Here is a 24,638-nt window from a genome sequence, read left to right as displayed (position 1 = left end):
CAATAAGAAGGCACATCAACCGGTCTATATCGAAAAGTTTTGAAGATATATTCAAATATGACACGACATAAAAATAGGACAACCATAGCCAGAATGAAAAAGTAGGAAGGGGATTTCTATATACTTAGGCTGCACCGGTAGCCACACCTTGTTCTTCAGAACTGGCGGCATTACCCTCTTCAGGGCCCATGGAAAGCTTTCTCACATCCCAGCCATCAAAATCGGACCCGTCTTTCCTCTCTCCCAGGAGACAGAATACCTGTCGCGATCCATCAACGAGAAACTTTTGAGCGGCATTATTCACGTCCTCGGCGGTCACATCAAGAACCTGCTCGCGCCAGCGCTGGTCCATCTCCTGGGTTACACCTGTCATGAAGTATCGCTGACCTTCTTCATCAATGCTCATCGGAGCGTCAAGACCCTGGAAAATGCCGAGTTTCGCTTCATCTATCTCCCGCGTCGTCCAGGATCGGTCTCGCGCAAAGGTTCCGGAGTTATTGAATACTTTTAGGGAATTCATGGGGTTGGGGTCGCGGTAGCTTGAAAAGGCGAAGTAGCCTTGGATGGGGGCGCTGCTGGCGCTCGCTCCATATGCACCTCCTTTCTCCCGGATTTCTTGGTGGAGGTAGTTATGGGTCAAGAGTTGGGAGAGTACGCTGAGCGATGCGCTAGAAGGATCGGTGAAAGTTGTTGTTGGGAGGGCAAGCCCAGAATAAGATACTTTGTACGGGAGATTATAGAGGATTTTGGAGGCAGATTGGCCAGAGGTAAATCCTTCGGTTGCTGAGGTGGGGTTAGGATTACGGGGCAGACAGGCAAGCCAACTTTGAAGAGTTGCTTCGTTGGCACTGGCGCTTTCCGGTTCGCAGACCACTCGCACCCGGAATTTGATGGATTTCGAAATCGCAAAGGATTGTATCATCTGAAGTTTTCGAATGAGCTCCTGCAACCGTTCAGGCGACGTTTCCGCATCATGGAGAAGCCTAGCGGTAGCCTGGACTTGTGCTAGACCTGATAATTGTTCACTTGCCCAGAACTTTTTAGAGAGACCGGAAGTCGCAACATTTATAGCATATCGATGACCTGAGCCTGCAATTGAATCAATCGCACCGTTGGTGGATGATCGCAGTAATTCTTGTATCATACGCGGAGCCACAGGATTGTTAAAATCAGTTTCGGTTACCAAACTGGACGTCATGTCAAGCATGGTCGAGAAGTTCTTATCGAGGGAATAACCAGAAAATTGAAGGCCTTCAGAGTATCTGTCCAGGGATGTTGGGGAAGATACAATGAAAGTAGACGATGAAATACCACCAGTCTTGAGCTTTATTAAATCTTCCCACTGTTCCATTGTTCGTCCGGCGGTGCCGAGTCGCATTATGCAGTCATTAAAGAGAGGTAGAAGTAGTCGTAGCTCGTCGGGCAGATTTTCAAATGAGTTCATTGCCTGGAAGTAGGAGAGGCCATTTGTTGGAGCTTCTCTCCAAACCACGTCGACTTCATCTATTTTGGATTCCCTCACGTTTTTCCATTCCTTCGTTCTCGAGATATCTTTCACGTGGAGGGTTGGCAGGCAGCTCAAATCTGCATGTTGGGCCGCCTCCTGTACTTTCAGTAACTCAAATTCCTCTCTCTTGAGTTTGTCAACTGCTTTTTCAAGAGAACCTGTAGCTTCAGTCAACTCTGCCATTTTTGCCTCTCTTCGCGCTACCTCCATTTCGTCCAGTTGTTTGTTATAAGTCGGTGATCCAGCCATCGTAAATGTCATGGACTTATCGGTCATAAAGTATTTTTGCATAAGTTGTTCCAGGTAGCCACCTTTCTCATAGCGTTCCTTGAATTCGTTGATCACTTCGTTCCAAGCCAACTCTTTCATCGGATTGGAGCCATTAAACCAAGATGATAGCGTCTTTTCCATAATTCCAATCCCGAAGTTGGCAGTCTTGTGTCTCAATGCCAGTTCCAATTGATGCAGTATGCCCTTTACTTTTTCATCGTTGAATCCCGTAGCCGAGAACTCCTGAAAAACCGTTTGCACCTTTCCTTTCACGAGGGCAACGTCCTTTTCAGCAACTCCGTTCACACCAACTGAAAAGATAGGAATTCTCCCAGAGGTGTCCAGGCCGGTGTTGGGTGTAAACGAGGAGCCAATTTCACTTTCGACCAGAGTCTTGTACATAGGTGACCCATATCCGTCAAGAAGCAGGGATGAAAGAATCCCCATTGAGAAAGTCTCCACGATGTTAGTGGAATCACCTGCAGGCCAAGATACTGAAGTTTTGAATTGCTTGTCCTCACTGGTAAATGGGTCGATGGGACCAGGAATCGTGACGCTAAGGGGCCCGTCCTGCAAAGAAAGTGGACGTTTGACCTCCCTATCAGGAGTTGACCTTTCAAAACCATCCAAGACACGCCCAACTTGTTTTAAATGATCAGCTAGAGGCATATCGCCGTACGTGAAAATTTTCGCATTGCTTGGGTGGTAATTCTTTTTCGAAAATTCGACTAATTGCCGGTGGGTTAGGTCTGTTATATACTGCGGATCACCGCCTGAGTTATTTATGGCGGGAAATATATGTTCCTTAAACTTAATATAGTATAAGTAATTGGCATCCGACATCTGCCCTTTCATCTCATTATAGACCACTCCCTTGAAAACAATATCGTCTCCGGAGGTTGAGCTCTCATTTCCATCTTTCGGAGCCATGGATGCGCGCGGATCTTCAGGTCCTAGGCGCCATCCTTCTTGTCGGAAATCTTCCTCTTTCAACAAGGGGTGTAATGTAGCATCAAGGTAGACAGATAGGAGGTTCTGGAAGTCTTGCTTATTGGTTGTGGCAAAGGGATAGGTCGTATGGTCAGAGGAAGTGAAAGCATTCATGAAATTGGATAAAGAGCGGGGCAGCATTTTGAAAAATGGGTCGCGAACAGGGTATCTAAATGAGGCAAAAGAATCAACATATAAATCCCACCCACGAAACCGGAAGGGCTGAGATTTCCTTACTTCTCACTGCCGCATAGAGTTGTATGCTCAAGGATATGAGGCACGCCAGTTGCGTCGGGAGGATTGGTTTTGAACCCAATGCCAAAAACATTATTTTTGTCATCTCTGGCCACATGGAGATACTCTGCCTCTGTTTTATCGTGTTTCAATAGAACCGCAGTCAAATGCAGCTCCGGAACATGCTTCTTCTCCTGGACGGCGAACCCGTGTAGTTTTTCGTCCACTGCAGGATAGCTATCTAGCTGTGTGACGGTAGAAGCTAGTCTCCGATTCTTCCCAAGTAAGTACCCACGATTCACGTTATTGCGCAGGGAGGAAAAAGCGGGAGATCTCGTCGAAAAGGACCCATATTTCAATAGCGTGTTGGTTGATCGAAGCATATTGACGGGAGGAGAGTTGGCGGCGAGAAACGCTACCCTAGAATGCAAATACCGGAAACACGTTTTAGTTCCTAGACACCATTTGCCAATTATATCTCATCCATTAAATGAGCGGACAGAGTCGATATATATATATATATATATAACAGCTCAACGAGAGCTATTCCGTCAGATCAAGAATCGGTCGAACGCTATGAACCAGTTTTCTGGTTACGGCGCAAACTGAGATGAGAACTTTTCGGCTGGTTAAGGGACAGCTGCTCTGTTTTCCTTGAGAAGCGGTATGACTGAGGAAAAGAAAACAGCACAAGAGCAACCTCAAAGTAAGCTGGGACAGTCGGAGAAATATAATTTTCATGTCGCTTGTCGAGGCGTAGTCCAGCCGTTAGCCACAGCCTTGGCCCGGCTAGGACTAGCGTTGTTTGGCTGGTGTGGCTTCTCCCCTCTACGTCTTGAGCCTGAACTCGACCGGTTTGACTCTGCCCCGTCAATCCCTCCAAACGGCATGAAGCAGCCTCCTCGCTGGTCTCGTCTTCACGCCCGGGAATTTCGGAACTAGATATCGAGGTCTTCTCCTGTCACATGTTGGTGCTACGACTTGCTCCTGTCCCTTTCATACGTCTCCGTTCCGCGCTGTGTCTCCAGAGAACGTTTGGTGTTGGTATTGAAAAATTCGCAGGGTCTGCCTCGGGTTCCGAGCACGAGACTTTGGACATCTTCCATTCGTTGACTGTGTTGGGCTGGAGGTCGAGAAGCAGTTCTACGGGTTAATCCCCTGGAAACTGCGAGGGCATCGTTGGGTTGATTGCGCAGTGGGCTAGCTATGGCAGCAGCTGCTTCGCATATTTATCTAGGTCACAACAACTCTAGTGCCCACACTGCTTCCTCCCGTACAAACCATTCGAACATCGTAAATAGACACCCAGATAGCCCAGTTTCGTCAACTCATTCGGTATCCGCCCACCCAGCAATGGCCCCAACCGCCATGGCAAAGAAGGCCAAGGGAAAGAAGCCCGCGGATCCCAGCGAAACATCAAAGCTCTTGGCAGCCAAAATATCCCAACTCGAGCAAGATGCGGCGGGAGAAAAGGACCAGGAGGCTGAAATTGGTATGTTATTCTAAAGGACTACTCTACCGTAATCGTGTATTTTTTCTTTGTCCTGGCGTCTACAGCGCCCTCTTCGGGTAGACAGAATCCCGGAAAACAACTTATAGCTTACATATACGTGTTGCTCTATAGAACGAGAAGTTAAAAAAGCTACTCGTGACTTAAATCAACTCTTGAACAATATAGAATCGCCCATGACACGCCTTGAGACTGTCCATAAAAAGTACACTGAACTACTTGCCGATATGAAGAAGCTGGATCGAGATTATGCGAAGAGCAAGAAAAGGGCTGATCAGCTACAGAAGGACCAAGATAAGGGGAAATCTGAGCTGAACAAAACTGCTACCATGAAGGACAAACTTGAAAAGCTGTGTCGAGAATTGACGAAGGAGAATAAAAAAGTCAAGGTGTGTTTGTGGGACCTATCATTTCCGAAAAAAAAAAAAATACGACATATCTGATGGGATGAATTATGGGTATAGGATGAAAACAAAAGACTTGAAGAGATAGAGAAGAAAGCTCGTGGGGTCGTGAACGCACGACTCGACTCCCTACTCTTTGACATTCAGGACTTCGTTACAGCACGGGGTGATGCTCGTGGAGAAAAAGCCGATATCGATTTGGACGACGCGTAAGTCTAGCAAATCTTCCGTCACTATCGATTCCCGTGCACATTTCTAACGGTTATTCCTCAAGTCTTCGTGCGAAAATCAAGACCATTGGGGAAAAGTTTGAAGCGCGAGAACTGCATTATAAAGCTCTCCTCCGCAGTAAGGATGCGGAAATCCAAAGCTTAACTGCCAAATACGAAGAACAAAGGCGTGGGGCGGAAAGCGAAGCGCACAGATGCCGTGCTTTGAGTAGCCAAGTCTCGACGTTTTCACAAACTGAAGCTGAGCTAAGAAGCCAACTCAACATCTATGTCGAAAAATTCAAACAAGTGAGCTTATCCTGGAGTCTTCCTGTCTGGTGTACTTATGTGGTATTTAATAACAAACCAAATAGGTTGAAGATACGCTAAATAATAGCAACGAACTGTTTTTAACCTTCCGCAAAGAAATGGAGGAAATGGCAAAGAAGACCAAGCGACTGGAAAAAGAAAACATGACACTAACTCGGAAACATGAACAGACGAACCGTAACATTTTAGAGATGGCGGAAGAACGAACTCGAAATAACGAAGAGCTCGAAAGATGGCGCAAAAAGAGCAACAACCTTGAAGCTCTCTGTCGACGTATGCAAGAGCAGGGAAGAGGCCAAGCCCTTGCCGGTGAGCTTGATGCGGTAGATGATGAAGGAACAGAAAGTGAATACGATGATGAATATGAAGATGAAGAGGACGATGAAAACTCGAGTGACGAGGGAGTATATGAGGAACATCATCACCACCATCACCACCACCACCACCAGCATAATGGGGAACATCAAAATTCACCAGCGATAAACCGAGCTCCGGACGGCAAACCGTTTTTTGGACCACCGCCACCACCAGCACTTGTGGAGACAAAATCTAATGGGCATCGTGGTGTTGTAAATGGGTACAGGCATTAGAGGGATGAAACAAATCACAAATCACGGGAAAAAAAATTTGAAAAAAAATCGATGAAAAAAAGGAAAAAGAAAAACAAAACCCCAGAAAACCAGAAATATAACAAGGAGAGGTGGCAGAAACGGTATCTATATATCCTACCGCATTGTTGCTATTCAATCAAGGATTACTTGTCTCTATACAAGTTGAAATGGCAATTAATTGGTTGGATAACTTTTCGGTATTTTCTTAGTGATACGGCGGGTGTTTCCTATTTCTGTTACTCCCGCCGCCTCATCTCTGTACTGCCTTTGCTTCTGTTTCTTTTACTTGTTAGAGTTGCGTCTTGTCGGCTGTTTGTTCCTGTTTCCTCCCCATATTTATTCAATGCCACTTTCGTGTACTACGACCATGTCAGATACACGGTATAGATGAGAAATTTTCAATGATTCCTGCCAACGATATATTTAGCGATGGCCAAAATGTCAGCAGCTTTGGTTTAAAATCCAAGGCGTGTATATGGCATTATCTTCGAAGAATCTAGCTCGAGTCGGATATTGCTTTGAATTCCTGGCAAAGTAGACAGCATATCAAGCATCCTGGTCGCCGAGCATGTCTCCTCCGTCAGCCATACCTCTCTAGATAATCTGATGAAAGAATGAACCTCTTTCCCTCGTAATTAAACTGACACAAACAAGACTAAAAATATTTTATATACAGTGTCAAAAAAAACCGGGACTACATACCAAATCGTAAACCGCAGATGGCAATCACAACTTACTTCCCTCCTTCAAGTATCCATGCCCTACCTTCAACATATGCACCGCCTCCTTAACCATTTCCTCCACAATCTGCCCTGCAGGCTTAATATCCTTCACAACAGCTGCAACATGCCCCATCAAAAACGGAATATCAACATCCTTCCCCTCGTCAAAGTCTTTCATAATAGGCACCACCCCCGCATCCGTGAGCCTCTTGATTTCCTCCGGCTGCGCATGCCACGCCTTTATATAGTCATTCGGCAACACCCGCAGTGGCCGCCCAGACACAACAAGCGTGGTAACCGTATCGCCAAACCCAGCATCCACTACCGCCTCCTTATGCATCCGGCTGGCCCCGCTCTCCTCCGACGCCACAAAGCGCGTACCAACCCACACCCCGGAAGCACCCAGCATCAGCGACGCAGCCAGACTGCGCCCGTCACTGACGCCGCCAGCAGCAACAACCAGCGCGGGCTGCCCAGTCAGCGGGCTCTTGTACTTGCGCGCTACGTCCACGACCGCAGGGATCAGGACGGAGAAAGGCACATCTCCGGTATGCCCACCGCCCTCACCGCCCTGCGCGCACACAATATCCACCCCGGCCGCTAGCGCCTTCTCCGCATGCTTGGGCGCGCCGACCATGTTCATAACCAAGATGCCCGCCTCGTGCAGTCGCTTGATAGTGTGTGCCGGCGGCACGCCGACGGCAGAGACAAACAGCTTCGCCCCATGTTTAATGGTCACCTCAATGAGCTCATCGAGTTTCCCGTGCGTGTAGTCGTGGTTCGTCTTGCGGGCGCCCTCGCCGACCTTAGGCAGCGCGAGGTCAACGCCGAAGGGCAGGTCGGGGCTTTTCAGGTATGATTTTAACTCTGTGAGCATCTCGTCGAGCTGGTCAGGGGTGTAGCCCAGTCCGCCGACAGTGCCCAGGCCTCCTGCATTGGAGACTGCGGCGGCAAGGGGACCGCCTGATGTCCGGGCCATACCGGCCAAGAGTATGGGGTGTTGGATGCCGAGGAGGCTTGTGAGCGGAGTGGTTATTTGAGACATGGTAAATATGTGGTGAGAGGAGACAGTTTCCAGAGGGGAGGGGGGGGTTTAAGTTGTCAAGCTTTCAGATATATCTATTATTTGGAGGGCTCGGTTGTACGTGGGAGCTCGCAGTTTTTATCAATCGGGAAATCAATGGGAATATAAAATGAAGAGCACTCGGAGGCGGAGCTTTCAATGGCTATATATAGCTGCTGACTTTCGTCCCGATTCCGAAATACCAAGGGGTTTTATTATCAGATTAATGAGATAGCAATTGCAATGTTGGACATTGCTGTTCTTCTTATGTTTTCTTTATCTGTCTCTCCTTTGCCCGGGTGTTTTGGCTCTTCTCCTCCCCAGTCGCTTGGGCTTCCCCACAGTATTGAGGAGTTGTTGGACCGCGGTTCAACGTTCACCTGGGATTTAAAGCTATTTTGCACCGAGGCTAAGTTCGTTAGCTTCCTGGTTCCATATGAAGCATGTTCTGGTTTTAGCTTGAACAAAGAGAAAGAAAATTGAGGGGGGAAGGGGAAAGAGGCTGCAAAGTTGTAGCTATCCCTAAAAATTTCAAGGAGTAAAGGCATTGTTGGAGCCCAACTAGTGGGAGCATCCGCGCAAAGGAAAAACCACCGCTTCAATTCTTCAAATGTAGTATGGATATCTCGAAAAGCGAACAAACTCGTTCATTGAGACGCGGGGAATAAATGAGGACAGCGGAAATCATCTGAACTACGACCCTCGGCCGATTTCTATAAGCGACGTCGTCACAATGTAGGAAGAACAGTCCGCGAAATTGAAGTTCTTGGTGGAGTGAGCGCATAGTATAGGCTGTTTTGAAAGCCGATATCTCAAATACTGTTTGTTTTGCAAGTCCACAGAAACAATTCTCTTATGTTGGTTTGTGTTGAGAATTTCACCTTTGGAGATTGCTTCTAATGGAACAACAACATCGTGGATAGAATAAAACAGAGATACTAGAACCCAGCAAAATTCACGGCAATTCAACAATTCTAATTACATATTAAACATGGCTTTACCTTGTCCCGCCATCAAAAACAATCAAAAACAAGCCGAATCCCAACAAGGAGGAACGCCATTGACATGCGCACAAAAATTCCGTAAAAACTAAAACAAAGTTCATCCCTTTCGAGCTCAAGCTTCTCATGACTCGTAAACAGTTCTAGTATATTTCTCAATATCCTTCAGCAGCACCCCGTGGAGAATCTCCTTCGCCACTTCTGCCGAGTATAGCGCAACCCCAACCTCCTGGCTCGTAAACCAGCTGGCACGATCCATATTTCCACTGCCAAAGAGAACCACCTTCTCATCGACAATCGTGAGCTTCAAATGCGATTTGGCAAATGCGGTTTCGCTGCTAATATCCCGTCCTTTCCTCGCGGCCCTCCACTCCCTAATGGACAGTTTCCCCGGCTTCTTCACATCCGGGCTTCCTTCCCCGCCGTCTGTTGCCTTTGCCGCCCATGCACCCAACACGCGTTTATGTAGCTTGCTCAGTGATTTTATGCAGCACCCTGTGGTCGTCCCTGACGTGGCTAGCTGCTCCATCACCATTAAGTTCGTGTTCGTAATAACGGTGACATTGATGCCCCGTTCCAGCGCTCTCACCAACCCCTGGATCACAGGCTTCGCGGTAATGTTTGGCGTGGTGATGTATATGTTGCGTTCCGCATTCGCAAACAGGAACTTGGTGAACGCATTCAGCGGCGTACGTGGCTCTGACTTTGGCGCGCGGCACATACCCGGCCGGAACGCCGGGTTTTGATGGTGCGATGACGGTAGGAAAAGTGTCTGTATCTCCCGGTTCACGGGGATGTTGGCGAACGATTTTAAGAGTCGGCCTGGGAGTTTCATTGATGGGTCCTTGAGTGGTGGGAGATTCACATCAGCCGTAGCCGGAAATGCTACATCTCCGGCCACTCTATGTAGCCGCAGCATCTCGGGGTTCCAGACCTCAGCCCAGAATTTATGGAATTTCTCAACGATGCTGCCCTTCAGGCGAAAAGCGCCTTCGTACCATGACTCCCAACTGACGTTGCAACTGGGTACCCAGACGAATTTACGATCGACAATGACGAATTTCGGATGCATGACGGAGAACGGCCGAATGAAGATGGATTTGACGGTTAAATCTAGTCCAGGGATTTCATCCGGGGCGGGAAGCTTGAGCTTCTCGTTCCACTCCGTCGGGTCGTAGACGTATCCATCTTTTGATTTGATGTGTCGTAGTTTCTGCAAAAGAGAGACGGACGAAAGACAGATGTAGACTTTGATGTTTTCAATGGTAGTGTGCGTGGGGGCGTCTGCTCGTTTCTTGACGACCTTTTCGGACAGGGCACGGAGGGCGTCGCATAGTCGTAGTCGAGATTTCGACATGGTAGCCCAGAAACAGGTCACGAAGACGACCTCCCGCTCCGCTGTCTCAATATCTGGACAGATGTAGTCGCTCAGGATACTCAACCCTGTTCCTGTGCAGAAGGATGGCTCCGCTGAATCTGCGCTTGCCGAGTCGTTGAGGGAGGATATCTCGTGTCCCTCCAACGGGTCTGTTGCGACGTGTTGGCGCCATTTTTCAAAGGAGTATGGCGAGTTGGCCATGTTATTCAGTCCATTCAATGAATATTTCGTCTTGCTGGATAGACAAACTATAGCTCGAGTGATTTTAGTTGCAGCTTACTGCACTGATACGCTATCTGCCCTTTCGGCAGCAATAGCTGAAGTTAAGTGAGTTGACGGAAAATGTCTCTCCTCCGTTGCATCAAATCCGGGAATACTATCAACAACATCCTTTATCAAATTGTAGGCTCTAGGGGTGGTGTTGGAGGTTGAAAATGTTGAAACTCTAATTAGCTTCAACTGCCTTGAAACTAAATTCTGCTGGTTGACGATCAGGGACTGGTCAACTTGCTTCCACCAACGGTTCTGGATGATGGATCATAATTCATTGTGTACATGAAACCTTCTTGGATCTGTTGCTGGTATAGACTTCAGACTACTGTTGTTTTGTTTGTCCCTTGTTCAATGGCGACATGAAATGTCACCCAAACCAAAATTTCGTTTATAAAACAGATTAACCTAGTAATCGATAACGAAATTCTAGAAAGGATGGCCGAAACTACTCCCAATTGTTTGGAACGTGGGCTCCCTTTGATCACCCGATACATGGCCTCATGCGGCCGCGGCAAAAACACCTCTTGTTTTGTTTCTTTTCGACGACATGTCGCACTGGAAGAGTTGGTTGCTAACGAGAAGCTCATGACGGCTCAATGCTAGAGATCACGTCCATTGTAGCCCTGGCCTATCCACAACTTGACCAGAGAGCAAGCCTACATACTACCTATACTATTTCATAGAGACGTCATTGCCTTTGACGCCATCACTGATTCGCCATGTTAATCCATAAGGCATAAGAGATAAAAAAAATTAAAAAAATAAAACATGGGAAAACTCATAGCAAAGACTGGAAAGCAGCGATGACACAAAGAAACACGGTAGAGTAAAAAGAGTTAACGAAAAGAAAAATCACAACCTCTCAATGTGTCCTTCTCCCCCGGAAGCCGGTGAGGGGTGCTCTCCAACTGCCCCTTCAGGAGCCGTCACAAGCGAACCAGGTAGACTCCGTTGGTCGTGGCCCTTTGGACGTCCAATGGTGCTGATTGAGTCAAATTGTTGCTGTCCGGTCGGTAGAGCTGTGGTTGGTCGTGGCCCTTTGGACGTCCAATGGTGCTGATTGAGTCAAATTGTTGCTGTCCGGTCGGTAGAGCTGTGGTGAGGGTGAGGAGGTTGAAGAGACAGATGGTGAAGAGCGACAGGTTGATGACTACCAGCATTCTAGCGCTGCCATGGGTGGAGGAGAGGAGCTGTTTCAGGGATACATCAGACGGTCGGCAGGGATCACTTTATCAGCATGGATCGCATACCGTGTATCAGGAGCACAGTCAGCACGGATTGAACAGCACACCGCAAGTAGTTTCCATTCACCAGAAGATGGTATCGCTCAGCGCGAAAGGGTGTGGAAATGTTTGTCAAAGAGATTTCCACGCCATTGAATTGTCCTAGCAGTCACATCTTGGTGTCAACGTGTTGTGGACAGCTAAACCGCTACGGCAGCGGCGTTTATCGTGGTTAGCCGGGGCCGGGGCCAGGATTGCGCGGCTCAGGAAGGCGGCTCAGCGGCATCTCCATGTACCGATTGCCGGACCTCGACTGGCAAGCAGAGCAGAGGAACAGCTGCCGGCTACTCGTCAGTCTGCGCATATTCCATTGTTTATTGAGGATTGTCCCTCCTTGATGAACTTGGTCACGCTAGAGGTGGTGGCCCAAGTCCCTCCATTCTGTGTGATTCTGGATATAATGAATAATTCCGGACGGCTTACGTGGTGCCCGACGAATGCTGCCGTGCTAAGTTTAGTTGTCCACTCGCAAATCCGATGGAATCTCGGCAAAGGAGTCTGGATCGGCTAAGCACTAAAAATAAATTTCTCCCTTAACGCAGCGTAAATACTAGTACCAAGAACAATATAATATAGCGTCCATGGCGTGCTGCGTCTTGCTAGAATAATGAAATCGAGGATTGGATTCTCTCCTGCTGGTTTGCTTGTAGCAATCTGTCACGCCATAATTGCCAGTAGTTAGTAATAGTATTACTATTAACCCTGGCGGGAAGTATTATTGGGTTCATAGCCGGATCAACCTCCCTATCATCTAGCATGGCATACATTGCGCAGTTGCAGACACAGAATGTTGCGAACTCCATTGAACACTGAAAGCGGCATTGCTGCTTGAGGGTGCCGCTGTCCATGGATTCTGGATTTTATTGGTGGACTTGCCGCCAATTCCCGAGAGCTGCGCGCTTATCGGATAAGTCACATGTCACTTTACTCTCACTCACGTGTTAATTCGTTCGCAAAAACGCGTTGATGGCAAGTCGTCGCGTCGCTTTTCATCTCTGGCGATGCCGAATCTGCATGATTAAGGACGGCAGATCTTGACGTTCCGTTGTTGAGAAAATAATGTGCACACTTCCTCTCTTGGCCACTCGTCCATAGCCCAAGAGGTCTTCTCGCAGATTGACAAAGATGGCCTTGGACGATCCCGCGGAGCAATTCCTCCGCCCTCCAGGGTATGCGGCATCCCTCCCAACATAAAAATTCCCCCCTTCCCATTGCGTAGCATGCCGGAGGTGGTAGATACTGTTAAATGGTTTACAAGCTGACACTTGATCCGTGCCAGTGATGATGAGGAGTTTGCGCCGGTGTATCGGCAGCCTTCGGCATACTCACCGCTTTCTACCTTCGTCTTGCCAAGGGGTGAAATGAGGCACTATCAGCAGCAGTATGCTGATATTTATTTTTTGCGGTTGGCGAGATTGAAACCTACCGTTTCTGAAATCGCAGTCGCGGCATGGGAAGGGTTTAATGTATGTAAATGTTATTTTCTTCATCTAATCAGGACTTTGGCCTTTTGTTCGGGTGGAATTGAATGCTTCAGGCACGTTATCATAGGTTACGAACTGGAGTGTTTCTCACCGTTCTATTTCAGTGTACTAAGTTGGCTTCTTACGACAGATTGCGGGAGAGTATGCAAAGCGAGTAGACAGAGTACTTGACGTACGGCAAGGCGAACTGTGTTGGGTCGCTGGCACGATCTATATGGATCTTCCACTGAAACCTAACATTTTAGACGACATCTCAAAAGAAGTAAGCCAGTCGATATTTGGAACCTCGTATTTATTTATTTATTAATTTTATCATTCGTATGCCTCCCGCTTTAATTCAATCTAACGATATCATCAGCATTGGACTGCCGCTCCGCCCGTTCGAAGAACATATGTTGACCCTTCAAATCAAGCATTGACTAAGACAATGCTAGAAGATGAGTCTGGCCGTTTGCAGCTGACCGGAACTTTACTTCAATCGTCTCTTCTCGTCACCGGGGCAATAGTTGCGGTCCTCGGCACGGAGAACGCCAATGGCGATTTTGAGGTGATCGATATTAAGGTACCTGATCTACCACCTCAACCCGAGCGCTGGGAGAGGTCATCTGTTCCTCAAGAGTCTGCGAAGCGGAAGCACAGCTCCCTCGAAGCAAGCAGTGACAGCATTGAAGGAAGAAGAAAAAAGATAGCTCTAGTCAGCGGTCTTAACATCACCGGCACGTCTGGAGATACAGTGGCCCTATCCCTCTTAACGGAGTACCTACTCGGATATAACGAGTTTCCCACTCAAACACACAACAACAATACCCCCTCATCTTCATCCCAGATAACCCGCCTCATAATTGCTGGGAATTCCCTCGGAAGCAGCATGATCATCTCTCAATCCGAAGCCGAGAATGCTGATCCCGCGCTGGCGAAAAAGCGCCACGCTCCTAAAAAGTATGGCTACGATGCCACAGCTTACAACGCTTCGCCCATCAATCATTTCGATACATTCCTTGCCGAGATCCTCCCTAGTATTCCCATAACCCTCATGCCCGGCGAAACCGATCCTGCGAATTTCTCATTGCCCCAGCAGGAAATCCACAGGGCCATGTTTCCGCGTTCAAAAGCCTATTGCTCTGCAGCGCGCCCGGGAGCGGCTGAGCCCGCCGCGGAACCGGGTTGGCTAGATAACGTGACGAACCCCTGGGAAGGCGATGTGGAAGGCTGGCGGTTTTGGGGCTGCAGTGGTCAGAATGTTGACGATGTGCTTCGCTACATAGATTTGGAAGTGGAAGGGGATACTCTTCAGGGCAGTGAAAGTGACAAGGACGGCGAGGCGCGATTACGACTAATGGAAGCAATGCTAAGATGGCGGTGTGCTGTGCCCACTGCTCCGGATACGTTATGTAAGTTTTTTTTTTTTTTTTTTTGTTGTTTTGTTCTCTTTCTCCCCGCCCCCCGTTATCCTCGACGTTTTGCTTTGTATCCCCTACAAGATGCCCCCATTAACCTTCTTTTTCTTTGTTCAGGGTGCTACCCTTATCAAACTCACGACCCATTTACTCTCCAATCCTGTCCGCACGTTTTCTTTGCAGGGAACCAACCAAGTTTCCGAACGGGAATTGTCGAAGCTTCCACTACCTTATCTTCAGAAGATAATGGCGAGGAGCAAGGCACCCGCGTGCGCGTAATAGCGCTTCCGAAGTTCAGCCAGACGGGCGAGATCGTGCTCGTTGATGCGGAAACGCTGGAAGTGGAAGTTGTGAAGTTTGGTACCTTTGAGAAGGAGAACCTTGAGGCGAATGGCGATAGCGAGATGAAAATGGAGTAGGGCGTGCACTTCTTTTCTTATAGTCCATGATTAATAATTTGTTGGGAATTATTCACGCACGTCTTATGTATCACGGCTAGCTGTTGGAGGGAGGGTATATTGCTGCCTCCATGCTTAAAGAAAACACTGAGACGTCGGCATAGTAGCCTCATTATGATTGCAGAACGACATAATCACCATAAACAAATAGATATAGCGAAGCACATTAGAACTTCCTCTCTCGGCAATCAGAAAATCATTTTATCATGTTATTCAAATTTGCGATGACTTGTACTTTCGCACTGATTTAACCAAATTGCCTCTCGGATGGAGACCCTAATTTCCTATCTTGGTAAGCTCCCAGTCCATGAAGTTAACACCATCTTGAATAACGCACTCTTCCCGCTTTTTGTTCATGTTCTAGATATCACTCTGCACAAAGGAACGGGAGAGAAGAAGCAATAAATCCCCGCCATCATATTAGAATTATATAAAAATCAATCTCAATCATTACCCCATCCCGCTTCATTCCCCGTTTTCGCCCTCATAAGCCACAACACATACCGTACATATCACACAAGGACACTTCGAGTTTGAAAAGAGCCTTGATCTATTCCGTAACGAATTGGCAATTGAACTATGCTCATCAACGAAAAGACCGGTATGTAATGAATGCAACATAATACTTCCATGGATAAATAAATACCATGCTTGCCGCCAACAAACCGAGCTCGCTCAGCCAACTCAGACATGCAACATGTTAATTGTTAATTCCTTATTATATCATTGTTCGTGTCGATGTTGAAGAAATGCCAATCCCACCTTGCAATCATCATCTATTTCTATACCCATCCCACAAAAAACATAGCTACACAAATCCAGATCTGGATATGAGCTAACTGACACAAACTTACAGCACTCTCGTCCTCCCGTGTCCTGCTCGTCCCATACTGCAAGCACCATGTGCCGCAGTACCATGAGTGGATGAAAGACCCCGTAGGTCTATATATATTTACATATTGTAATTATCATTAGCAAAAACTTAATAATGATAGTAATGATGATGATGATGATGATGATGATGATGATGATGATGATGATGATGATGATGATGATGATGATGATAACAAATGATAATATCAAACACATAGGAGATCCAACAAGCCACCGCTTCCGAACCATTAAGCCTCGAGGAGGAATACGCCATGCAAACCAGCTGGCGCACCGATGCGGATAAATTAACATTTATAATCTGTTTACCGCTTCGTCAAACGCTACAATCATCATCATCTTCTTCTTCTTCTTCACCATCGTTACCAGCTGGGGCTGTGGCTGGTGTTTGCTGCAGCTGCAGAGGATGTAAAACGCCAGCCAACCAGCAGAGGTTGCGAGCTACGGCACCGCTGACTGATCCACGTATCGATGCCTCAGCAGCAATGCTGGAGACGTGAATTTTGTTTCTAAGATCTAGATGCGAACGATGAAGAATGTGGTAATGGCCATCTCCCTGCTGCTGGTAGCAGCGCAGAGTCGTCGTGAAATAGAACTTATGATAGCAGAGAAAGCGAAGCAGGGTAAGGGGTATGGGAGGGCTGGACGTGGTATGTTTTTTGAAGTATATTGCGGACCATGAGGTGGAAATTATGAAGGGATTTGTTTCTTCGTTATCGTCTGCTGCTGGGGGCGCTGTTGCTAACGATAACGGGAGACGGGACGAGACAAAACTAGGAACAGTGGTAGTGGGAGAGGGGAAACTAGCATATCTGTCTGCTAAGATTGGCGCGGGTAATGCGCGCAGTCTGGGGTTGTTTCTGAGTTTGGGGTTTACGAAGGTGTCTGATGAGCCGAATGTGTTTGGGGAGGTGGAGTTAAGGAGGGGAGGATTGGGTGGGGATGAGGGAGGGCAGTTGTTGAGAAGATGTGGGGTGGAGGAGTATATGGAGGGTGGGCTATGAACGGGGATGAAGCAATTAGGGGTTAGTTTCGTGAGGGTTCTCCCGAGATATCGTGGTCCACGAATTCATAAACAGAGGAAGTAAAGGAAATCAAAATTAAGAGGTATATGGAAAGGACAAAAAGACTATTGCCAAAGCTATCGAGCTCTGGAGTCTATCATTCATTCGAAAGAACACAGAAGCCATTGACTACATCAGGTCCCCAAGAAGAGAGTACTTAAGTAGTGGCTGGAACGCTTCAACACGAGCTTTGCCATTATATCAACACGAAGAAAGAAAGTAGGAGGCATGCTAGCACCCTTGCTCCCGTTGATATTTGCCCTGTTGAATATCCACGGGAAAAGGGGGTTGTTTTCTCCATTCCATCCGATAATCCGCGTCCCTTCGGCAAGAATGAAAATGAGCTATAGCTTCACAGTTTCAATCGTAGTGTATCTATTTCCAGTTGAGTTAAACCAGTCATATGTCCGACAAAATGTTTGTTATTCATTTTTTCTTCATTTTTTTTTTTTTGGTTAAATATTATTTTTATTTAGACACCCTCCCCAAACACCACCCCCCTCCCGTTTCATTAAACCCCAAAAACCATCCGTCTAGGTGGACTTCTTGCTTCCCTTGGAGACATCCGCGATTTTGAGAGCTATATCGTCATTTCGGACACATGTTAGTTCCGGCATTCTCGAAATATGGCCCTCCCATCAAATACCAAACGCTCCATTGCCCATAGACCTCCCCGCGAAGAACCAAAAAAAAAAAATTTTTTTTCAAGAAGGAAAAGTGGCAAAGGGGAAACAGGGACGTACAGGGCGGTAGACTCTGCTTGAGCTTGTCTGCCTTGTCGGAATCCTTTAGGACGAGGGTGTAGAGGAATCGTTGGCACCGGACCTTGAACTTGATCTGGGAAGTCTTGCGGTTGCGCTTGATACGGGCAGCTATATGTATTCAAAGCAGGCAAAGATTCAAGTCAGCAAATGGATATGAAAAGTTGCATCATTCGTTCCAGTTTCTAAACACATCTCATCGCATATTTTTTTCACTCTTTGAAAGTGACGCTGTCACTGTACACTGTACAGGTCCAGCTTTGGTCTGCGCGGGATTGAAAATGTCTTTTCTTAGGGGAGGGGAGGGGGTACTGACATGAAGCATCCTTCCGCCGGCAGATCTCGATGAACTGCTTGATATCTGAGACTTCGCTAGGCATGGTGGGCGGCGTGAATCGGTGAGTGAGGTTGGATATGGGAGATGGAGGTGCGATGGCAGTCTGTCTCTCAGAGCTTCTTCAACCCAGTCTGGCCTCTGCTGTTGCTCTGATTGTGCGGTGTAGATTGATAAGGGCTTGTTGTAACCCTAATCGGGCAAATGGTCCGTGCACGGATCTTGGCATATGAAGATACGCTGATTAGGTAAGGACAGCAGGCATCACTGTTTGAGGAGATGGAATGGAATGTTTGTCCTTTTGAATAATACTACATATACATGCGGGAATGAGTTTATGTAGCTGGGTGGCGATAGCAATGCTAAGCTGATATACTTTTGGTGCCTTATGAATATATATGCTATACAAGGAAACAAGGAAATACAGCAGCCGAGATGCCTACCCCATTAGATAAAGCTTTGAATTCAAAGGTATAGTTAACTAGTACCCAAAACATACTATGAGATGCAATTATACTCCACATGCTAATTTCTAATGCTCGATAGAATCTATTCCTTGGTAAATGCAAACATCAAGATAAATCATCCCACGGCTGCTTGGCTGACCGTATTGGCAGGATTCGCCGGCATTGTAACAGCCGCAGCAGTATGGAGCATCTGGGGTGGCGATATGTTTCCCGCAGAACCAGACCCGGCAGGGAGTATGTTGTTTTTTCTCTTTTTGATGCCGGGTAACTTAACTGTATTATCGCCCTTTGCTAATCCATCCCCCCAAGACCCAGAAGACTGGACGACAGAGGAGCTGAGACGGTGGCTGAGTTCGGTATGCACAGATCCAATTTCGGCTATCATTTCTGCTCTCCATTGCCCCCAAATAAGTCCTGGATGCAGTTTGTATTTTGGTAAAGCGTCCCATCTAACTTATCCAATTTTCCTTCGCACAGCGCGGTCTCCTGCCCAGTTCGACTGCGTCAAGGGATGATCTGGTCGAACGCGTGAAGGCGAATTTGAGACATTCAACGCGATAGTGTTGGTGGTTGAGCCGTATATATACATAGTTTTGTTTTGTTGATTCATCTCCCGTTGGAATTCCACGTTGGCATTCCATGTTATATATTCCGGTTCCAGCAGGGTTGTCGGGGTACAACAAGATCTAGTGGAAAAATTGCCCCTTGATATTTCCCACCGTATCTTCTTCCCTCTTGTATTCCCTTCTCGTATCCACTTCGCAACAAACTACACAAAGCCGTCTCGCAGATCAGGTAGCCCCAGATCTTGTCGCAGCCACAGCTCGTAAAGTATATAAGCCCGTCGAAATCCGTAAACTAGGTCACCTCTCCTCCCATCCACACATCCACACTCACCCAACCAGCCTGAAATTCTGACTCTGTATCAACCAACGTTTCTCCTGCTCCCTCTCTTTCGGGGCCCCGCCAGTAGCAGCAGCAGCAGCGGCGGCGGCAGCATTCGGTACAAGAACAAACGTCTCACTGAACCTCCGATTCGTCGAATCACCAGGCTCCACCTCCACCCCAAACCTCACAGACCCATTCACAAGGACCAGAATGGACATGTTCCTCGCTGCCGAAGCTGCAGTTACGGCGGATGATGACGACGCAGGCAGCGCGGGGTAATTCGTATTGATGATCTGGCAATCGTAGGACTGGATGTCATAGCGGGTGGGGGGCATTTGGTTCGTGAAGATTTCCTGGACGGAGGGGCCATCTGCAACGATGTTGCCGTTGAAGAGGAGTTTGGAGAGGACTGGGGTTGGGGCGTAGAAGGAGGCGATGGTGTCTCGGGCGGACTGCAGGGCGGGGTAGAAAGATTGGACGAAGGCTGTGGCGGCTGTATTTTTTTCGAGGGGGTCAGATGCAGGAAGGTGGGCTACGTTGATTCTTTGATTCTTTGATTCTTTGTCCTTGGAGAGGGGAGTTGGGGGAATTGTGAGGGACGTACCCTCGATGGATATCTTGATGGCATCCTCTGCCGCCTGCGCCATGGTGGACGAAGCGGGTGTGATTTCGGTCAGTTGATTTTACTCATCGGTGGGAGAGCAGGGGGTAAATAAGAATATTGCAAGCTTCTGGTAGGCAGAGGCATCCAGCAGAGATCAAGCCGTAGGCAACGAACAGCAGAGTTGACTTGACTTGGAATGGCAATAAAGAATTTTTTGCTTCTTTTTCTGGTTTTTGTTTTTCGCGCCGAGGCTGTTTTGTTCCATCTTGAAGCTTGGACCAACCAACCAATCAAAACCAACCCCTTGAAGGCCAAAATATTTTCCCCAACCTTTCGAAGTTGCGTATCCTGCAACCTGGCTCACAAGGTGCTCTGACAACGATGCTTGAATCTGGGCTGCGCACTGCTTCCAGAGCGGCGAGGTTTGCCAGGGGGCCCGAGCGAATCTGGGTATGTTCGCCATGTCGAAACGCGCTTCTGCGGAAATCGCAATCACAATCGCAATCGCAATCGCGCGGCCTCAGCACGGCGCCGTCGCGAGATCCCGACAAGAAGCCATTTTATGTTACCACGCCGATATTCTACGTCAATGCCGGTGAGATTGGCAATTTCCCCTCTTCTTCATCATCTTATTCTTCCTCCTCCTCTTCCTTATCTTGTTTACTTCTAACTGGGTTTCTGGAAAAGATGCTAACCGATTCCCCCCCCATTGCGCACAGCTCCCCATGTGGGCCATCTGTATACCATGATACTCGCGGACGTTTTGAAACGGTGGCAGATTCTGCTTGGGAATACGGACGCGAAGCTCCTTACGGGCACGGATGAGCATGGCTTGAAGGTATGATTGATTGATTGATTGATTGATTGACTGGGTTAGGCATGTGCATGGCGTATTGTATTTCGAGAGACAGGGCTCATTAACAAACGAACGCCTTTATATTTCGGGTGAATAGATTCAACAAGCTGCAGCGGCACTTGGGGTGACGCCGCAAGCGCTATGCGACCAGAACTGCAAAACGTTCCAGGTATGTGTGATTCGAAGAAGTGGGGATGGACTGTTATGGCAATTGGGGCGGGCTGACGCTCAGGATTTGGATTTGAAGAATCTTGCTAGGAAGGGGAATGTGGGCTACGATCACTTTATACGGACGACGGACGCAGAGCACAAGGAGGCGGTGCGATACTTTTGGGTATGAGGCGTGCCCGTCGCATCTAAAATCTCAACGGGATGGAATGGCTATACTGACATCTGGGCAGGACATGCTTAACCACCGCGGCTATATTTATACGTCGAAGCATGAAGGATGGTATTCTGTCAGCGACGAGGCGTTCTACCCCCCCTCAGCCGTCCAGCCGACCCTAGACCCGTCCACGGGGCGCAAAATCATTGTTCGTTTCCCTGACCCTTCTCTATCTATTTCAATTACTATTACTGTTACCGCTACTATGACTATTACTATTCCCTGGCTGACGTTGTATTTGCCTGCCACAGACGTCTATAGAAACCGGGAAGGAAGTGCAGTGGGCCTCGGAGGAGAACTACCATTTCCGGCTCTCTGCTTTCCAGGAGCCGCTGCTCGAGCATTTCAGGAAGAACCCCGACTTCATCACGCCGAGGAACTACATGGACGGCATTGTCAGCGCTGTCACGTCGGGATTGCAAGACCTGTCAATATCGAGACCCGCCAGCAGGCTGAAGTGGGGGATCCCTGTGCCATACGACGAGTCGCAGGTCATCTACGTCTGGCTGGATGCACTGGTGAACTACATCACGTATGCGGGATATCCGTTCCCGCCCGGCGCGCAGTCGATATGGCCGGCGGATGTGCAGGTGGTTGGGAAAGATATACTCCGGTGAGTGGAATTCCTCGCGAACCGCGGATTCACGGAAAGAAAGCACAGTCAATACTCAGGCCCAATCTTCAAGAAAAGATAACTTCAGAGCTAATCGATTCTAATCGACTCCCCCTCTCCTCCCCGGGAAAAACAGATTCCACTGCATATACTGGCCCGCGTTCCTGATGGCGGTGGGCCTCCCGCTCCCGCGCCGGATCCTGGCACACGGGCACTGGACCATCAACCACGAGAAAATGTCCAAGTCCACGGGCAACGTGGTCAACCCGCACTTCGCCATGGAGCGCTTCGGCGTGGACGCGATGCGCTTCTACCTCACGATCGACGGCGCGCAAACGTCCGACTCTGACTACGAGAACTCGTATATTGTCGAGAGGTACAAGAAGGGCCTGCAGTGGGGCATTGGGAACCTGGCCAGCCGGCTACTGCGGGGGAAGAAGTGGAGCGTGCGGGACAGCGTCGTGCTGGCGGCGCAGGGCGGGTTGGCGCGGGACAAACACCATGAGCTTCTTGAGGTGATGCCGGGGCGAGTCAAGGCGGAGATGGAGCAGCTCGACCCGCGCAGGGCGCTGAACAGCATCATGGAGATCATATACCAGGTGAGGAAAGCAAATTCTATTCTCCCATTTTCTTTCTATTTTTTTTTTCTGCATGCATCTTCTCGCAGTACATAACGGTATTAACAAAACAACAAACTCTTTCTCTATCCACGCAGACAAACAAATACTTCCACGACATGCAGCCATGGTCCCTCGTGAACTCCCAAACGCAACCCCAAACGCAACCCCAAAACCCCACCCTGAGCAGCGCGCTGTACACCACGGCAGAATCGCTCCGCATCGCGGGGATCCTGCTGCAGCCGTTCATGCCGCACAAGGCGGCCGAGCTGCTGGACATGCTCGGGGTCGCGCGGGACGCGCGCAGGCGCAGCTTCGCCGCCGCCAGACTCGGGGCGGACGGTGACTACGGGGTACCGCTGGTGGATCTCAAGCAGGGAACGACGGGCACGCTGTTCCCGCCGCTGATAAGCGAGGCGTGAGTGAATGGGTGGGTGGGTGAGTGGCGGTGTTTTTACATGCGAGTCAACCCGTGCGATGGGTTAGGAGGAAAAGTTGAAGAGAAAGAAGAGAGAGAGAGAGAGAGAGAGAGAGAGAGAGAGAGAGAGAGAGAGAGAGAAGCCAGAGTCGAGAATGATACCGATAACGACGAGAGTCAGCCGAACCCCCGTCTGTTTTCACTTTTTACAGTCTCTGCTCATTCAGAATATAATTCTGTATATATATACAGTACACAGTCTTCTTTTAAGCAATGTAGAATCGAATCGTCCATCTCAAGATATACCTATACTTAGAATAACTTATATTATTAGATTCGGCTAAACCTTTCGGCGATTCTTCAGTAACTGTGTTTTTTTTTTCAGTCAGTCTCAGCTTTTTTTTTTTTTTTTTTTCATTTTCTCACTCCCTTCCTGCCTTCCTTCAGCCAGAGGAAAATAATACTCAAATCACATTGCTCTGTTTCAACCTCATCATGTTGCCTCATCACGCCCACCTCCCAGCTCTCCGCTGCCAGAAGCCAAAATGGCCCCGGTATGGATCCCCCAGTTAGACGTAGGCAAAGGGTCAGGGTCTGTCGCTCGGCGAAGGGTTTGGTTTGGTCTGCGAAATGGTTGTTGGAGGGTTCGGTTGGCTTCAACTACTAGTACTTGAACATTGTGTGTCCTCGCGAAGCTTAGCTTTTTTTTTTTTTTTTATTGGAACATAGAAGATTGAAGATTGTTGCGGAAAGCGAGGTATCAAGCGTGGTAAAATCAAACTTGAAGTAAAGTCTGCAGTGACATCCCAGCATATGTATGTATGTATGTATGTATGTATGTATGTATGTATTTGTTTAACATCTTAGAAGGGGTGTGGGCAACGCCTGCGCCTTTGGAGCCTCTTGAAGGGCTTATATGAGGACGTGCTACGCTGAAGAGATCTCTATGTATGTACATGTACATCATATGAAAGAGAACAGAATTCAGATAGCAACTCTTGAAAAGGCTCAGTCTCCAAAACTGTGCATCCACTTCTGGGGAAAAAAAAAAGTAAACATCCCAGCATAAGTGTGTATCAGAGGACAGTAAAAATCAAATAAATAATCGTACCGGTACGGCTTTGAGGCGGGGGAAAAAATACAGAATAGGGGAATAAAATATGCACGGGGAGGAAACACGCAGAGGACAAACTGTAGCTTAGTAGAGGCTCTCAAACATCAAACAAACCCCCGACCGCCATATGAAAACGCCCAATATGATATACACATTCATCACATTCATACTCGTATGACTAGCTAAGCATGGGAGCGAAGCGCATCAGAGATGTCATGGAACCAATGGGAATGGAGACCCGGCGCCATTCGACATCGGCACGGTGGATTTTGGTGGAATGGACAAGCTAGATACATCAGAATCTCCACCATCCTCATCGTCGGTTTTACAAGTTTTGTCTTGGGGTTCTGCACCACCAGCCATGGCAGCAACACGCTGCAAAAACCAGTGAAGTTCCAGCAAGTTGCTCTCCGGGAGCGGGAGATTGACAGGGTCGCTGGTTTCTAAGACAATATGATCGCCGGTGGAGATAGGCAGCTGAGTTGGCACATTCCATAGGCCC

General features: G+C 48.2%; 11 protein-coding genes across 11 annotated transcripts; 6 read left to right on the top strand and 5 right to left on the bottom strand.

The window, feature by feature from the left end:
- Window positions 1–124: 124 nt before the first annotated feature.
- On the bottom strand, window positions 125–3,384 carry HCBG_00134 (metallopeptidase; the record flags this gene model as incomplete). The annotated part of the gene is made up of 2 exons (XM_045427184.1): window positions 125–2,936; window positions 3,005–3,384. 2 exons carry the CDS (start codon window positions 3,382–3,384, stop codon window positions 125–127), a joined length of 3,192 nt encoding a protein of 1,063 aa, XP_045291159.1.
- A 507-nt stretch (window positions 3,385–3,891) lies between these two features.
- HCBG_00133 (uncharacterized protein) lies at window positions 3,892–6,098 on the top strand (the record flags this gene model as incomplete). The annotated part of the gene is made up of 5 exons (XM_045427183.1): window positions 3,892–4,493; window positions 4,626–4,900; window positions 4,976–5,124; window positions 5,190–5,433; window positions 5,499–6,098. 5 exons carry the CDS (start codon window positions 4,355–4,357, stop codon window positions 6,042–6,044), a joined length of 1,353 nt encoding a protein of 450 aa, XP_045291158.1.
- A 575-nt stretch (window positions 6,099–6,673) lies between these two features.
- HCBG_00132 (2-nitropropane dioxygenase) lies at window positions 6,674–7,832 on the bottom strand (the record flags this gene model as incomplete). Its single annotated transcript, XM_045427182.1, has 1 exon — window positions 6,674–7,832. One exon carries the CDS (start codon window positions 7,830–7,832, stop codon window positions 6,792–6,794), a length of 1,041 nt encoding a protein of 346 aa, XP_045291157.1.
- A 1,143-nt stretch (window positions 7,833–8,975) lies between these two features.
- On the bottom strand, window positions 8,976–10,464 carry HCBG_00131 (uncharacterized protein; the record flags this gene model as incomplete). Its single annotated transcript, XM_045427181.1, has 1 exon — window positions 8,976–10,464. The coding sequence occupies one exon, from the start codon at window positions 10,428–10,430 to the stop codon at window positions 8,976–8,978; it is 1,455 nt and encodes a 484-aa protein (XP_045291156.1).
- A 1,210-nt stretch (window positions 10,465–11,674) lies between these two features.
- HCBG_00130 (uncharacterized protein) lies at window positions 11,675–12,106 on the top strand (the record flags this gene model as incomplete). Its single annotated transcript, XM_045427180.1, has 2 exons — window positions 11,675–11,852; window positions 11,943–12,106. 2 exons carry the CDS (start codon window positions 11,675–11,677, stop codon window positions 12,104–12,106), a joined length of 342 nt encoding a protein of 113 aa, XP_045291155.1.
- A 682-nt stretch (window positions 12,107–12,788) lies between these two features.
- On the top strand, window positions 12,789–15,365 carry HCBG_00129 (DNA-directed DNA polymerase delta subunit POL31; the record flags this gene model as incomplete). The annotated part of the gene is made up of 5 exons (XM_045427179.1): window positions 12,789–12,954; window positions 13,065–13,251; window positions 13,400–13,531; window positions 13,628–14,660; window positions 14,784–15,365. The coding sequence occupies 5 exons, from the start codon at window positions 12,911–12,913 to the stop codon at window positions 15,083–15,085; spliced, it is 1,698 nt and encodes a 565-aa protein (XP_045291154.1).
- A 1,194-nt stretch (window positions 15,366–16,559) lies between these two features.
- HCBG_00128 (uncharacterized protein) lies at window positions 16,560–17,019 on the top strand (the record flags this gene model as incomplete). Its single annotated transcript, XM_045427178.1, has 2 exons — window positions 16,560–16,665; window positions 16,793–17,019. 2 exons carry the CDS (start codon window positions 16,560–16,562, stop codon window positions 17,017–17,019), a joined length of 333 nt encoding a protein of 110 aa, XP_045291153.1.
- A 500-nt stretch (window positions 17,020–17,519) lies between these two features.
- Window positions 17,520–18,298, bottom strand: HCBG_00127 (60S ribosomal protein L38; the record flags this gene model as incomplete). Its single annotated transcript, XM_045427177.1, has 3 exons — window positions 17,520–17,659; window positions 17,823–17,951; window positions 18,157–18,298. 3 exons carry the CDS (start codon window positions 18,218–18,220, stop codon window positions 17,613–17,615), a joined length of 240 nt encoding a protein of 79 aa, XP_045291152.1.
- Window positions 18,299–18,756: 458 nt separating this feature from the next.
- Window positions 18,757–20,176, bottom strand: HCBG_00126 (nuclear transport factor 2 domain-containing protein; the record flags this gene model as incomplete). Its single annotated transcript, XM_045427176.1, has 3 exons — window positions 18,757–19,055; window positions 19,096–19,157; window positions 19,539–20,176. 3 exons carry the CDS (start codon window positions 20,174–20,176, stop codon window positions 18,757–18,759), a joined length of 999 nt encoding a protein of 332 aa, XP_045291151.1.
- A 338-nt stretch (window positions 20,177–20,514) lies between these two features.
- HCBG_00125 (methionine-tRNA synthetase) lies at window positions 20,515–21,991 on the top strand (the record flags this gene model as incomplete). Its single annotated transcript, XM_045427175.1, has 5 exons — window positions 20,515–20,728; window positions 20,853–20,971; window positions 21,087–21,323; window positions 21,391–21,522; window positions 21,626–21,991. 5 exons carry the CDS (start codon window positions 20,515–20,517, stop codon window positions 21,989–21,991), a joined length of 1,068 nt encoding a protein of 355 aa, XP_045291150.1.
- Window positions 21,992–22,265: 274 nt separating this feature from the next.
- Window positions 22,266–23,026, top strand: HCBG_00124 (methionine-tRNA synthetase; the record flags this gene model as incomplete). The annotated part of the gene is made up of 2 exons (XM_045427174.1): window positions 22,266–22,586; window positions 22,703–23,026. 2 exons carry the CDS (start codon window positions 22,266–22,268, stop codon window positions 23,024–23,026), a joined length of 645 nt encoding a protein of 214 aa, XP_045291149.1.
- Between the last annotated feature and the right edge of the window lie 1,612 nt (window positions 23,027–24,638).

This window comes from Histoplasma capsulatum (assembly GCF_000150115.1).
Source record: "Histoplasma capsulatum G186AR genomic scaffold supercont2.1, whole genome shotgun sequence".
Taxonomy (NCBI): Eukaryota; Fungi; Ascomycota; class Eurotiomycetes; order Onygenales; family Ajellomycetaceae; genus Histoplasma; species Histoplasma capsulatum.
Note: the sequence above shows the minus strand (reverse complement) of the source record. Positions and strands in the feature narration are given on the sequence as shown.